Here is a 17,025-nt window from a genome sequence, read left to right on the forward strand (position 1 = left end):
TGACTGTTTATGTCTTAATATTACAAAAACATGTAGGATTGTAATAGTAAAAAAAATGTACATGCAAACTTGTGTTTGTGTTCCTTAATCAAGTCATGTAATTATTATGGTATAAGAACAATTATTATGTTAAGAAACGTTGATCAAGTTGTAAAAATGTCCCAGAGGTAAGGATAAAATGAGAAGATACGGCTCAGGTAAATTGGGAACATGTTGCCGATCATATTACAAGCAGATTTTTATGTAGTATAATTTATATACATACTAAGTCAGATGAACATTTCATATAAAAATGATCGCTTGTATGCTTCCCTTGTCATTAAAACAAGATTGTTGAAGATGTCTGTGCCATTCTTTCTAATAATGACAGAAGCTTTTGGAAATAACACATCATTTGAAGTTAGGAATGATAAGAGTATGGGGGAGTGCTCAAACCTTAAAGAAAATTCTGTAAATATCTTGCAAGACAGTTGTCCTTTATGTAATTAAACAATAAATTCTTAAAGTTTGATGTGGATCATATTTTTTTTATTAATAACAGAAATGATTCATAATGACTAAATGATGGATATCTTTGAATACATATGTGAGGACATATGGGGCGGCTGTGGATCAGTGGTAGAGTTGGTCATCCCTCAAGGTTGAGAGTTCGATCCCCAACTCCTGCAGCGACATTTCTGATGTGTCCTTGGGCAAGACACCTCAGTTGCTCCCACTGCTTCGGCAGCTACACTGAATGTGTATGACTGGGATTAGCTTAAACTGATTGTCACTCTACATATCAGCCTCAGCTCAAGTCCATTTACCTTTTTATACATTAGGCAAGAAGCCCAATAGTCAATATTATTTTCAAAATTGCTCATTCAGTATGTTTTATATAAAGAACCTCAATAAAAGTTTTCTTATGACAGCTGAAAAGCAAAGTAAAAGTTTAGCATGCCATTGTCAAAAGCAGCAAGGAAAACCTTCCTTTAGAGAAGTGGAAATCTCAAGCAGAATCAGACTCATAAGTGAGAGCCGCCCCAGGTAAAGCCCAAGCCACCCTTATCTGTAAGCGTTACATTAGCTGGTTAAAAGGAAACTAGAGGACTTTTAATGTAATCTTCTCATGTTGACTGACCGTTAGGCCATTTTTTCTTTCTTTCTTTTTCATAGCCACATGGACCAAAGCAAGGATGCTATCAAGGAATAAATGGGTAAACTTTCTTGTTAAATAAAAATATTAAGAGATTTAGAAGAGCAGCCTGATAATAAGTAATTTCAATAATCAAACCTACAAAAACAATGTAATTTAACTTGGTTGTAAAAAGGGGATCCTTGAAGTTTGTTAAATTTGATTTGAAGGATATATCCTAATCAAAGATTACTCCAGGATTTCTGGTGCTAGAGGCAAGTAGCCATCTATAATAGATATATCCTTTGTAAATGTGATTCATAGGTGTCCAAGCACAATAACTTCCAGGTGCTGAATTTAGTAGCAGAAAATGGGTCATCGAGGTCTTTATGTCCTTAAGGCATGCTTGAATTTGGTATCATCTGCATAACCATGAACATTTATGGAGAAGTATTCATGAAGTGAATAGAAAGTAAGCATCAAGTCTAGTGAAACTCCTTGGCTAACCCGTGACTGGAGGATTCATTGTTAACTTGTACAAACAGAGATAGATCCAGTAAATAGGATTTAAACAAGCTTAATGCAGTTCCTTGAATGCCGATTAAGTGTTCCACTCTGCGACAGGATGTGATGGTCAATTGTGCCACAATAAGATCTCACAGTACAAGTCCACAAGGAAGTCTTCCGCTCTGAGTGGTTAGAAGATCGTTTGTCACTCACCAGTACAATTTATGAGCTTTCACTTAATGTGGGCTTTAAAATTCCATGAATAAACTAACCACTCGTCCACTGGCGCCCTCATGTGAAGCAACCTGGATTCTTGGTATCAACTTGCTTTGATGCTGTGTTGTTATTTTGTTTTACTCTTTGTTTGGTTCTCTAATATACCTGGGACCTTTTGTTATCCCTTGAACATTTGGTTTATAAAACAATTAGTTCTTTTTAAACATTTTTCTTCTCAGAAATAATTAATCAACATTTTCATTTTACGTACTACCACTGTCAAACAGCCATGCTATTATCCCTGTCATTAAATTGATTATCATGATACATCTGCTGGCAGTGGTAGGATCCTTTTTTTTTTTCTATTTGGATCTCCGCAGGTTAAGTGCAAAAGGATTCATTGCAACCTCATTTTAAATGTATGCACCCTCAATTGAATGGACATAAAATAATTACAATATATAAAAAATGTTTACAATAAGTAATCAAAGCTTTCAAATGATAACAGTGACTCAGATCATGTTTATTATATGAACTGGTGGTTAGGACAGGTGCACCTGACCTGTCTGTTCCCCAGGGACCACATGCAGGACTCATCACACCTATATGCTATTTTTCATTGCTGTTACCGGTCACTGTAGCTGCACCCCCTTTATCTCAGATGCACCCCAAAGTCATTTTGTTCTAGAACCGGGCCTGCTCTCCGCAATGATTTCCTTGTGATTTTAATGAGATTAGGCTATAACAAAGTCAGAATTTGACATATATCATGTAGAACGTATACCCAAAATGTATAACAACAGTACATGAAATTACATGAAATTACTCAAGGGATTTAATACCACACTGCCCACTGCTCTTTATTTCTCAGTTCAGGGATACATCAACCAATTTTTTGTTTGTTGTCAAAAAATGGTGCTAAAGATTTTCATTTGTCCATGTTTTAGTACTTCATATGTATTTGATATGTTTATGTGTTCTCCAGTAAAATATTTGTGGTTTCCATTAGACATGATCCTTAACCACTGCATGTGTCTTAACTCCAGTTAGAAATAATTTGAAAGTTTGAACAACAACTGCATCCATTGTAACAACAGTAAAGTAAAATAAAAAAATGTCTACTACTTTGTCAGAGCTCAAATGTTATCTTTACTCTGTGTCAAATGTGTTCAGTCTGTAATGGGTTGTAACATCTCTAACAAGTCAACAAGAGCACTTAGTGGGTCAGTAACTGTGTGTGTACCACTGACCAGTGGTAATTAACAAAATAGCAAACATATTGAAACACTATGGCTTCCCTTAAATTGTCAAAAGACTAGTGTGGTTGGCTCACCTCTTTTAGTCACTTCGATATCCCTTCTGTGACGTCCTTAGTAATTTCCTCGAATATTTAGTTAATATTAAGGCAAAAATATTTATTCATGTAATATAATGAACTCTGAATTTAAAAAAAAGTTACAAACATCGCCCTGCCTCAAACTGATGTTTTTGTATTCCAAAAGTGTCTGATACTCACATACACATCTCTGTGATTGCATAGTATGCCTCCCATCTCAGCACTGCACCCTAAGCAGATTGTATTATCAATAAAAAACACTCTTTGTACCAGAGTAAAAAATAAAAAAGGGAAAAAGGGAAAAGGGTGGTGTGAATGAGGGAGAGGTGAATGAGAGGAATGCAGCCTCATTGTCATTTATCTCTCCTTCTTCTCTATTATTTATCAGCCCCTTCTCATCCCTCTTCAGCATGCTGATAGAGGATAAAATAGGTCACAGAGGGATGGCTTTTGCTCACACAGTGACTGATGTCTTCCCTCACAAGCACTCACCCCCCTCCTTTTCTGCATCCCTCATTCCTATGTCTTTCCTTTCTTCCTCACTGCTCCTGTGTCGGTTTTTTTCACCTGATCTCTCCCCTTTCATTCTTTTCCTTTCTCTTGCACAGCATCCTCTGCTCTCGATCCCCTCACATGCCTCTCATCTATTGATAATTTAAGTATTGTATTTACTCTGCTCTACCAAACTTATTCTCTGTCTCTTCCCATTCTTCCTCTCTTTCTTGTTGTACAGGGGTAAAACTCAGATTAAAGACCTGTTGTTTTAGCTAGAAATCTGTAGGGGCACCTCAAACAATTATGTCTTCATAGAAAGGAAAAGAATCATCATACATTGGTGAAACACATTATCAATGGTAAGGGATAGAATTACATCCTCTGACATGTGCTTTTATTTCTACTTCTTGAAGTATTTTTCTCTTCCTTCTGCACAAATCATCAATGGCACTTTTACATTATGATATGTGTTCAGCACCATAACAAATTCATTGTCATTATGCCTTTGAACATACTAAACATGTAGAGTCCGTTTCTTTTGAGGTAAGGGTTAACTTCTGAAGGTTAAACAACCCAGAGGAAAACTTAACTGAACCTGACATCTCTGTAAACTTGTAGTTTGGTTGAAAAGATACACAATACTTACAAGATAAAGAATACGTACAAGATGCTGAAACCACAGGTTTCCCCCCTCTGTCGCTGACTGCAATTACTAAGGTATCCACCAGATGGAGACAAAAAAAATGTCCAGGCATAGAAGTATGTGTAATGGATTAATCAAACTCATTTGAACATTTTCTTTCTAAACTGCAAAAACGTATTTTCATTTTCCATTTCTTATTTGACTCTATTACACTGAGATATGAGAGGTATTTGATTTCACTTTCTTTCCAATTTTGTTTCACTTTCTTTAACATGTTTCATTTCAGTAGCTGCCCTCACCACAATATGGTAAATATTATTGTAAACGGATTATTGTAAACAATGACCTCATAAAATAGTAATAAGATTAGATAAGATAATCCTTTATCGATCCCCAGTGGGGAAATTCAAGTTCTGCAGCAGTAAAAGACAACAAGAAGAGCATGCATATGAGTATTAATAAAATTAGAAAATATAGGAATAAATAAAAAATAAAGATAAAAGTGTTTTGTGCAGGATTAGTAGTCACATGTGATTAGAGATGATAGTGGGCCAAAGACATTATTTATATCCCCAATTTATGCTTCGATCTGCTTTCAAATTGTATTGTTGAATCAGAATAGTCTATGGTTGTCTATTTTACAAAGAGTCCTGTGACCTGGCCAATGATAAACAGGCCATGACACGGGATCAGTGGGTACAGTGGGTCGCTTCTCAACTGCAAGAAGTTTTCTATCTTCAGTTCCTGCAGCCACATGTCCCATGTGTCCTTGGGCAAGACACTTAACCCCAAGCTGATCCCACTGCTTTGTGGGCAATGTATGAATGTGCATAAATGGGATTAGTTAATTCTTATAGCAGCCTCTGCCATCATTGGTTGGTAGTGACCTGCGATGTAAACGCGCTTTGGCGATTCTGAAAACTAGAAAAGCGTTATACAGGCTTAAGCCCATTTACCAATTACTATATACTAGAATGGAACCTGAATTAGACCTTAATGACAAAACTCAAACAAGGATCTAAATCTGTTCGGCCAAGAGCAGGTTCTTGTGTCCTGGGGAACTGTAAGTCCTATGGAGATCCCTGCACCCATTTACTGCCATAAAATTTAGACAAATCCCAAACAAAGAGAATAAAGGCAAAATTTCCTCGGCAGCCACTTGCTTGCTAATGTTAAGCTTGTCTGATTTACTGAGTGGGAAATACCTTCATATGAGGGCAACCCTTTATCCCACCTGATATCAGCTTCTGCTGTCCCAGTGCTAGCAATCCTCTTGCATGGACATGCAGGTCCTGTAGTTGATCATCTGCAAATGTTCAGTTTTCAGACCAGGAATCTCAACACTCGGCTGTCTATGCTTATGCTGACTTTTATCACTCGGTATGGATATTCCAGCTCCAACTTTCAAAGCAAGACAGCCGGGTCCCTCTGCACTCTCCCTGTAGGGAGCTATTTCACTGAATAACAGAGCAGAGAGTCCTGGGGGACCAGACATGTCAGCAGTTTTCTATCGCCTTCTAACACTTTAACCTCTCTTGTGTGAGTGCACCCAAAGACAGCAGACCCCAAAAGGTTATGGCCCTTCTCACCCTGACTGCTCATCCTGCTGGATACCTAAGGACATCTAATCCTTTAAAGGGATTGTTCAGGTTTTTTAAGTTGGGTTGTATTGGGTACTTATAAATAGTAAGTGTACAACATACAGGCAATAACAGCCTGTGTGGCTCTCACCATGAATAAGTCAAAGAGTGATCAGCCAAAGGGTATTGGGATATGCCTGGACCCCTGTTGAATGCTGGCTTTCCTATCGGCCTTACGTCACATCTTTTAGAAACAGCTGTTGACAATAAAGCCTTTAAATAAGACTAGTAATTGTGCTGACATCAGAGACATCCGTATTTCCCCTAAAACAATGTACTTTTTGCTGCTATGTATGGGGACTCGGGGTATCTCCAATCACTATCTAATCTATCTCTATTAAGTGCCCTATCCTTTGGGTAAGGGCTAGCTTGGCAGCACAAGGTGATTCAATCAAGTTAATCAATCAACTCCTTATTTTTAAGTGCCAAATCCCAACTTAAGTTATATCATGAATATTTACATACTGAGCAGATCTAATCAACTAGATCTAGACACAAGCATCTGCATTATAACTGGCCAATAATAAATATCTTCCCAATGTGAATTTTTATGAGTTTTTAAATCATTCATTTTTTCTGAAAGAAGTCAGACAACATTTTCACTACTTTAATGTGGGATGTCTGGACCAATAGTTCATTTTTTGTTGACTAAGGCATCCTAACTTTGCATGTACTGCTTTTTGTTTGCTAAGCAGCAGATGGCTGCCAAGCAACAAAATTAATGTGGATCTACTAATGTACAACCAAAGTAATAATGAATGTTAAATAAGTAATATCAGTGCTTTCTTTATGAAGTATTGAGAATCTGCTCTTTCTTCTGTACAAAATATTTTTTTTTTCTCTGATTATTTAATGCTTTAATGCCACTCCAACCCAAAGTACTGCCTTTGGTGTTGACCCGGCATTAATAGAACTGTAGTTAGATACATATAATGCTCATTACAGTATTCATGGTGTGCTACATATATTTATTTACTTCTGAAGAAATATGAGAGGCCTGCAAATACAAAAATAAATGGTCAATCCTAAGTTTTTTCTATTTGCAGGCTTGACTTCACAATTAGCAGAAGAGGGAGGCTATATATAAGCATTTGGCAGATTTAGATTACGTGACAAAATAAGCTTTTGTGTGTCAGTCCACTAAAACAAAAGACAAACACTATTACGCTTCATTAATCACCTGCAACAAAGTTTGCTTCAAGTTAAGGCAATACAGGTAAATATTTAAAATGTTTAATAGGTTGAGAAGAGAAATAGTGATTTTCTTTCAAATCAAGGGAAACCATAATACGAGTTCCTTTAGTATGTTATATTCACAAAGAGATATAAACCATTATACAAATTGCAGTTTTTGGTTGTCAAGTTGATGTTTGTTTTGTTTTTTTCATTTCAACTTCAATGTAAGTCAACATGCATTGTTGAATTATTTGCTGTACAGTTCATATCACATGTTTTATTATTACAAAAAAATATTTTACACAAATAGTACACTCAAAGTCACTTAAAGAATTGGCAATTGCATTACTGCTCCTCATAGAAGACTTTAGCCATGGCAAGGGCAACCTTGGCAACCTTTTTGTCCTTGGCGTCTGGACCCATGTTGGCACGAGCCACACCTATCCAGTACCCTTCTGTACGAATCTGGTATTCAGACACTGTCTCTTCCTTCTTCACTTCAGGGTGGTCTTCTTCATCTGGAACACACATTTGAGTAAAGAGGTTAAAGCTTCTTGTAACATTTTTTATATATTTCAATGGCAAATCCTTCCCAATGAATGTCACAAAGCCTATGTACCCCTTATTTTAATACAAGCATATTAATGAATTAAAATGGAGCATAGTGACAATGATGGCAACTCTTCTTAAGACTCTTATGTAAAAGGGGAGCTCCAGCTGAACATAAGGGTAAGGGCTGGGAATCTTTGGGTGTCTCACGATTCGATTCAGAATTGATTTTCGATTCAAAACGACTGGCTGAATTTCTTGTTGCTCTATTTGACATTCTACTGAGTGGAAGAGCTAGCTTAAGCACTTAGCAGGGAGTGACTGAAAACTATCTGACTAGAGGTGTTGCCTGGCACAATTCAAGGTCAGAATTTCAATCTTGACAGAGCAAGTTAAAGTAAATTTACTAAACTAAACTTAAAAAGCCAAGAGAGAGGAAATAAGAGGGAAAAGAGAGACAAAAGCAGGTTTGACTGTTTATAAGAAATAGTTTTGAAGTGTATCTCAGTTAACAAAAAAGAAAGAAAAACCTTGTATCTTTAAAATACCTTTAAACGTTTTCTAAGATTGAGCCCTTAATTTGGATATGCCCTTTGAAGCTATTATCATTTTGTTTTTTGAAGTGCAACATTACAGTATGTTGAAAAGAGAAACGATTAATATTTTCTTATTTATTAATAATTAGAATACCCACCAGTTCATAACATGTATATTAACATTTAAGCCGTAAATTTACAATATTGAATTTGTAAATCGATTAAAATGAGTTGGCTTTAGTTCATTGACTTGACAGCGGTTGTTGTCTCCAGAAATGTTAATTCAATTACAATAGCTACTTCAAATCATATGTTACTGAATCATAATGCAAGTTAGACTTTATGATGCTCTGGGTGTTAGCTCAAACCCAAACTCTTTAATTGTCAGTCACATTAAAAGGTAGAGTGGAAAAGAGAGCCACAGATCAGCCTAAGAGAGTGAAGAGGCAGAAAATCCCTTACCTTCTTCATCCTCGCTTTCCTCCTCAGACTCCTTTTCTTCCTCCCCTTCCGCTCCCTGGGCCTCTTCCTCCTCCTCCTCCTCGTCCTCTGATTCTGACTCTTCAAGCCACTCCTGTGTCTCTGTTGACCAAAATCAGGAATCTAAATCAGGTCTCAAACATTCCCATCCATGATATTTCCATTCATTCTGTATCAAAAGGTATTAACACAACACAACACTGGTTGGACTTACTGCTCAATACATTTTATATTATTAGTTGTCTACACGTGTTACTTTATTTTAACATGTTTCACGTATAGTTTGACTTACTTGGGTCCATTTCGACTAGAACTTCCCACTGGTCCATCTTATGAAGGTCGAGGCAGTATAGGTCATTCAGGGTGAACTGGCGATCGCCAACCTCGAACATTCCCCCGTACAGAAAGAGCTTCCCTTGACGTGTTGTTGCCATGGCGCTGGACCTCGGACATGGCTCAACCAAGGCAGCTGAGGCGGATTCTAAGGAGACCAATAACATGTCATTGTCTTAACCAATCAATTCTTTTCAGGTTTTTTTTTTTTTTTTCTCGTTTTTAACTAGGATATTTTAGTGTGTGCGTGTGCATTTGTAATCTTGCCATCATCCTCGTCCTCTTCTTCATCCTCATCCTCCTGCTCTTCCTCCTGAGCTCCGGGGAGCACTTCCTTGATAGTCATCACCGTGCCATCCTCTGTCATGATCTCTTTGACAACCTCTGTGGGAGCTTGAGGTCTCACCTCTTCCTCCTTCTCTGCTTGCTCCTCCTCTGCTCCACCCTTCACACCCCTTCGTCTTTTCTTTTTTCCTGACTTGTTTCCCTGGTCAAACAGAATTAAATACAATTATTTCAAACCGGAATTATGAAGTTGTGAGATGATCAAAAGCATAATATATGTGTATTTTTCATTCAAAATGTCAGTCATGGAAATTCACAGCTTCATCAGAAAGGTGGCTGGACTTGAAGTTCTCATCTAAAGCATACCAACGACCCACAGAGGCTTATATTTCTAGCTCATCCACAGATCAGTCTGGAACTGAAGAAGCCTTTCACACTACAGTATTAGTATACAGCAAAGAACTACAATATTGGTTTCCTCCAAAATTTTGTCAAAGCACTTCCCTCCGAATATTCTCTTATTACCTTCCCCAAACAAAGCCTTTCTTCGCCTTTCTAGGGAAAATGATAATCGTGCAAGCTTGGTCCACTATATGGGGTTTTTGTTCCTGCATTGCTTGTTCTTTGCTGACTGTTTTTAGACTTTCTCTGCCTTGTTGGAGGAGGTCAAGCCCTTTCTGTGAGCTGAACCCCAGGCAATAGTGTACTGTATTGATCATACTCAAGAAAAGATTGGAAGTGGGAAGAGGCTCAATCCTAATCTCTACACTAACTGAATTTGAGGTGCATTCACAGTAGGTATGTGAGCTCTTAGTCCTGTCCGACTGTTGCAGACTAATGAGGCTTGAAAGAAAAAGTATACAATCCAAGCATGCTAAGTTGGCAACATGTATTTTAATTACTTGTGTGGTTATTTATTGCATGTTTGTTGCGTCTTTGCATGTAGAGTTGTTCATGTTTGATTAACATCAATGGCTCTATGTTCATGGCCTTGTAGCTTACCCTGAGTTGGCCTGGGAACCAGCGGTTCTTCACTGTGTCATACAGGTAGAGATCATTGTAGAAGTCCCCCTCCAGAGACTCGTCCTCTTCCTCATCACAAACCCCTCCAAACAGTACTGCCCGCCCTGCTGGTCCCACCGCCAAAGAAAAACCAGAGCGGGGAGGGGGCTTGTTGCCAGAGGGGTTTACTCTGGACCACAACCACTTCTCTGAAAGGCAAGAACAACAACAAGTTAAAAAAACAAATAAGCTTGAGGAAATCTGATTACACTCATGACGTGTTTTGTCACATTGTGTCTTTCAATAATGCTTCCTTTACCTTGGCCATCTTTACCCTCTCGCTTCAAAAGAAACATGTCAGAGTGGATGGTTCCCTTCTCTACATCCTTCTTGACTCTCTAAAAACAATACAAAAACACAATAACATAGTAGACAACATCATGAAAAGTCATCTTAGAGCGATATATATATATATATATATATATATATATATATATATATATATATATCTCTCTCTCTCTCTCTCTCTCAACAGATACTCACCACTTTAGAGTATCCCCCATAGATGATGACACCCGCACCATCCGGCATGGAGGTCATCTGACAAGCAGATCGTGGGGAGGGGGACGAGCCAGATGGATTGAGGCGTGACCAGGAGAAGGTGTCCAAGGAAAAAGAGTGAACATCATTGAAGTAGATAAAATCTCTGCAGGTGAAGGGGGAGAAAGTGTGAGAGAACGGCGCAAACTGAAAAAATAACAGAAAAACTTCTTGTTTGAAAACAGATATCATCACATAAACTAACCACACTCACTGAGAACTGAATCCTCAAGGTTTTTTTCAAACATCTTTGCACTAATGGTTTAAGCAGCAGGCAGAGTGAAGTGTACTCTGGACACAGAGGGTGCTCTGGAGGATTTCAGACATTTGTAGTGTCTTACTTTTAATCAAAACTAAATGTATCCACATGGTCGACTGAGGGGTAAAGTGGGATACGTGTTCTTGTTAAAGTAATGTCTAATTCCCATTTCCCCTTTTGATTTGGAGATCAATGGATTGAAAGTTTGTTGTCATACTCTCATAAGCACATATATTTATTTAACATGTAATATTTCAATGAACAAAAGTTCTATTGATCAAAATAAAGTATGCATATTTAAACTCTATCAAAGCTGTTTGCTCTCAACTTCCCACACAACGGGGGGGTTTAGTCCAGATAAATATCAGGATTGGATTGGCCTTTTTTCTTCTTTTGAACAACCTGATTTCTAGATTTGATCCTATCCAATAGCTTTAACCTTGTTAGATTAATTTTGAACTACCTGGCGTTGAAGCTTACTGAACCTTCTCATAAAATTCAAGCAGCACAATGCCAGTATGTTCACTTTGTCTCATCTGTCTATCAATTTAACAACTTCATATTGAGCTCTGCTACAAACTCAGTGCATGTAAATCATTTTACTCAGTTGGCCTTACAGCTTGGAATATGTTGCAAAGTTATATATATATATATATATATATATATATATATATACATATGACATATGATTTGTAAAGAATTTTCAAGTTTGAACTTTAAGTAGTTGCTGTAGCTCTACCATAAGGTAGTTATATGTATGTCAAACTGATATTTTTTCATTTGTCCCTGATCCCATCACAGACTAAATTTAAATCATTTAGGATATTATTGTAATATTTTCACCTGTCATATACAAGAAAGTCATGTTTAAACCAGACTTGCTGCCTGCAGACCATGTGCCTACCTGGTGCTTTCATGGAATCCTCCAAACACCAGTAACTGATTCTTGCAAAGGACCATCCTGTGGCCACTGCGACCTGATGGACCACCAGGTGCCCTGGAAAAAATGAAAAAAAAAAAAAAAGACTTCTTACACATGATGTCTGGAAATGGAAATAAAGAATTTAAAAAAAATCAATTCATTTGATTTTTTTAAAACTAAATCAAGCAGTGACTACAATATATGACTTTATAGTCCAACCCATCAACCTGTCCACCGATTAAATTTGCATTAAACGATAGGATGAATTGATTGTTTCCTTTGTATTTCATCTAACAAAAAAAGTATTTCTGTACACTTAGATCCCTGTATTTTCATAATAATCCTATTTTGTCAACGTCATGTTTATCATCACTTTTTTTGTTATCCAATGCACATACTTAATGTTCTCCCAGGTGTATGTTTCAAGGTGCAGCACCCATAGGTCCTTGTAGTGGTAGAACTGTTCCCCGTTTGGAGAGGCAAACTCTCCCCCAAACACCCACAGCTGACCCCCACCCTGGGGTACAACCACCGCCTTAAGGGAAGGAAGAGAGTGAGGGAAACAGAAACAGAGGGGAGGGGAAAAGGAAGGGAATCAGAGTGCTGCTCAAAAAGTCTGACCCAGGGGGGTTGACATTATTAATTACTTTTATCAGTGCAAAGGAATGCTCAGTGTTTTATAATATTAATGTAGATGATGACTGTCAAATAGTGAATAAACCACAGCGTTCCATGTGAGAAGAAACTTGCGCACTAAAAAGGATGCTTTTATGAGTACCTGGTGAGCGCATCGTGGGGGGGGAGGGTTTGGGATTTCTGATTTAACCCAGCTTTTTTTCTTGATGTTGTAGAAAAACAGATCGTTGTACAGGTATGTCTGTAAAAAAAGGCAATACAAGTCTTTGAAAGGAAGAAATTATAAAGTAGAACTTCTGCTGTTACATACCAACAAAAGTCACATAGTGAGCTTCATACAGTTTGTAAAAATTACTGTCTCAGTTAACCGACTGTTTACATGAAGACAAAAAATATGTTGACAGAAAGTGCAAAGAAATGCATACACAGTGAAAAGTGAAATTCTTTATCACTGTTATAGAGAAGCAATTTGCAAAAGAAATGTGTTACCTTCTTCCCATTGTAGAATTCTCCTCCAAACAAGATCAGTTCATCTTTCTCAGGATGGGTAGAGAGAGTTGCACTCAATCTGAAAAATGTGAAAAAGTCATCGACTAAGATATTTGTATCCTCCTGCCATGGCAGACATTTTTTGTGAATTGCATTACAATTGAAAATGTTTATTTATACTATTATTGTATCAAAGTTTTACAACAAAAATCATTTTGACTGATTCAGCCAGTGGACTTGGTTGTGGCTTGTAGCAGAGCTTCTCAGTCGCTTTCGGGTCGTTGTTACATTTCAGGCTCTTACAAGGCTTGATTACTTGAAGTAAGTAAGAACCTTGCAAATAGATCAGGAGTAGTGACGCTTAATATCTGATATACAGCAGGCCTGGGTGCCCTAAAGACATTTTCGGTAACAAATGGTCTCTTAGTCAAATTAGAATTTACAAGGTGATATCTAAAGAGCTCTGCACTGCTTAGCTGTGGAGTCTGAGTTTGAATCTTTGTCAGATATGTTCTTAGATCATAATAATAATGATCTAAAACATATGAATCTGTCTCAACATTATGATCTTTCATTAAACATCTCACATGTATTTTGTTGGGGCATGGTCCTTGTTAGTGAATCTATGTTATGAAGGGATGCAGTCTATTACCTTGGTGATGGAGGAGAGCATTTTGTCTCGACGACTTGGGTCTTCTTTACATCCAGACTCTGAAACTCTGCAATAAGGGCCTCCAAATCCTCCTGGAAACAGAGAGGAAGGGATGAGGGGAAACCAGAGTGACCAACAAACCCAGAAGTACGTAAACTGCTTTCAGAACTGTCGAAAAGTGAAATAACTCAATAACAAGCAAGGCTTTGAAGTAGACCAACACAGGTCAAAGTTTCCTGATCACAGTAAGAGCCACTTGTATGATGCTAAGGCTATATCCCGGATGATAAAAATATCAAAACCATTGCTTATGGATGTATATATTTACCTCATCTCGTTTGGACCTTTTAGAAACTTTCTTCTCCAGTTTTGCGGCTGTCTTCTCTGCTCCTTTCACCTTATTTTCTTTCTTGCCTTTCTTGCCCATGGCTTCTGTGTTGCACCAGCATATATCTGATTGTGAAACACCAGGGATTTGTTCTGTTATGATGTATGCTGTGTTATCGGTGTCACATGGATACCCAAAGTAAATCGCCTGCCAAATGCCGATGCTCTTCCTCAAACATGACACATTTACTTCCGGCAACAAACTTGACATCGGCACAATGCAGAACTGAGACAGCGCCCTCTTGCGTATCGGGAGACCTGTTTAAAATCAGTCTCGCAACCGAACTCAAAATGTTTCCCCCTAAAAAATGCAGGTTACTTTTATAGTTTAATATTAATAAGCCTGATTGAAGAGCAGCCAAAAGCACAGGGTCAAAGCAGACAAGTTTGAAATGTATTGGTAATTGGTGAAACAAGTGAATGTCTAATTTTGAGTTACGTGGACCTATTATATATTCACATATTACGTAGCCCTAGTATGTCATGTATTTGCACATTTATGTGATTATATACATGGATATATTTGTATGCAAGGAAAGATACACCAGGGGGCCCCTCAGGACAACAAATGAACCCCCTGCACTCACACAAATTTCAGATACCAGTTATAACTAGTATTTAAAATTAATAGTTTTTAAGTGTACATTTTTTAAGTAAAATTAAGTGTTTTTTATTACAAATTTGTTTGAGGATAGGTACCATGTTGTCCTTCAATTTAAAAAATATTCTAAGTTGATTTTGAATTATGGCCCCCGTATAAAACACGTTCTACAAATTGTGTAAAATGTTAAGGTCAGTGCTTAGGCAAACATTGCAACAACAAAAGTAAAGGAAATAAGTGAAATGAAGGACAACAGTTGCGTTGACTCCAGAAGGATAACATTTTTGTTACCGGTTTACGGGCTCCTCAGATTCCAGGGTCAGCTTGTTTAGCTTGTTCAGCAAGCCAGAGGCCTACGTTTAAAAGCAGAGCTAAAGTGTCACCACATTGCCGGCTCCATTGGCTCTATTGTCAATTCGATTATCTAAATATATCAGTAAACAACCTAACATAGCAACAAAAATGATGGTATCCCTCTCATCATAGTATTGATTGTATGGTATCATGAGGTTTTTTTTGGGTTTTTTTGAGTGGTAGCGTTGGTTTTTACACTCTCTGTAGCTATGTGCAGAAACTGTTTTCTTGTTCAGATACACGTGTCCATTTATGTTCAGTGTGTGTTGAATGTCACAAAGAGAATCTACAAATACTAATGAGCAGGAAATGTCTTGACACAATAATATGACATTTGCTTTTCCTTTAACACCTCTCTTGACGGGTCTTACCTGCACAGAGCAACAGTGTTCATCCTGTTTACTTAAGTTGAAATTATAAAAAATAAAATAAATCTGACATATATATGACACTGATGAAAAGTTGCTAAAAGTCTGGTTCATGATATACTTATACCACGAAGATGTGGAAAATACACTTAAGACTTTAGAAATAAAAGCCAGTAGCACATTATAATCAGAAGGGGGCAGCTGTGTGTTTCTTTGGACCCAGTCATTCATAACTGTACAGACATTTTTACCCATGACTGGTAGCACACCATCAGTAGTTTGAGCATCAGCGACATAAGCGATAGACGGAAAACTAAATATACTATGGTAAGCTCCAATAATAACTAGAGGTTGAGCTGTTAACAATTCTGAATGAAACAGCATCTCATGTATGCTTTGAGCTGATCATTCATCCCTGGTTAAAGTTAAGCCTTATCTCTCATCTCCATGGCTTCTAATTATTTCATATCCGTTCTCAGTGAATAAAAACAGAGGTCACAATGTTGGAAAATTGACCTATGAAGTCGTCAAGGCCTCCTGTGGGCATCAGCTATTTCCAGTCATCTGTCAGCACATTGTGATATTCATTTTCCCTCCCAGCATCTACAAATAATCACAAAAGCACATTCTCACATATACAAACACATCAGCTGACTACACACGCAGCGCATGACTGCTCTGCCCACCTCTCATTCCTGACTGCTAACCTTTGATGCTTTCTGAGGCGCTACTGGGTACTGGGTACTGGGTAGTGTGTGTATGTGTGTGTGTGTGTGTGTGTGTGTGTGTGTGTGTGTGTGTGTGTGTGTGTGTGTGTGTGTGTGTGTGTGTATGTGTGTGTGTCTTAAATTGTAAAAGACAGAGAGAGTGAGAGGAGCTTATTTAGAAGGGAGGTTAGCAGAGAGCCTTAGGCATAGCAAGATAGTCACACATTTTATCACATGTTCTCCACATTTACTGGTACATGGCCTGTTAAGCAATTGATTTTACCCAATTCAACACATCAGATAATATACTGCTCCAAATAACTTAAGATTCTTTGGAAATGCTGTGGGACAAATATTTTCTTAACATTTGACATAGAAGTTGTTTCTTCAATTTTCTTAAGATGTAACTCTTTAAAACTGGTTATGACACAAGGACTGTCTCAGTGTTTTACAATGCAAGCACAAAATCAAAGCTAAGTGCATTACGATTCGGTTGTTGACTCATGTTAGATAATATAGGCTACTTCATTTTGCAATGGTTAAATTAGAAACTTGGAGATTATGTACATTTAATTGGGAATAATCTCTTCAACAACAAGAAAACTAGGTGGAACACTATATTGTAAAGGAATGACTGGTTTAAAAACATTTGTTTATACAGATTTTTTTTTTTTAGTGTAGTGTTTAAGAATACATTTGCTGGTATGGAAGGGCTTTTGCCCTGGTTCAATTTAGTTT

At 37.6% G+C, this 17,025-nt stretch overlaps 1 protein-coding gene across 1 annotated transcript; it reads right to left on the reverse strand.

Moving 5' to 3' along the window:
- Positions 1-7,106: 7,106 nt before the first annotated feature.
- On the reverse strand, positions 7,107-14,431 carry klhdc4 (kelch domain containing 4). The gene is made up of 13 exons (XM_020644281.3): positions 14,199-14,431; positions 13,871-13,962; positions 13,219-13,297; positions 12,872-12,970; positions 12,492-12,628; positions 12,076-12,168; positions 10,856-11,018; positions 10,632-10,710; positions 10,313-10,521; positions 9,293-9,512; positions 8,985-9,173; positions 8,675-8,794; positions 7,107-7,645 (listed from the first exon to the last, which is right to left on the reverse strand). The coding sequence occupies exons 1-13, from the start codon at positions 14,295-14,297 to the stop codon at positions 7,473-7,475; spliced, it is 1,752 nt and encodes a 583-aa protein (XP_020499937.1). The 5' UTR covers positions 14,298-14,431; the 3' UTR covers positions 7,107-7,472.
- Between the last annotated feature and the right edge of the window lie 2,594 nt (positions 14,432-17,025).

The sequence above is a fragment of the Labrus bergylta genome, chromosome 7 (assembly GCF_963930695.1).
Source record: "Labrus bergylta chromosome 7, fLabBer1.1, whole genome shotgun sequence".
Lineage (NCBI taxonomy): Eukaryota > Metazoa > Chordata > Actinopteri > Labriformes > Labridae > Labrus > Labrus bergylta.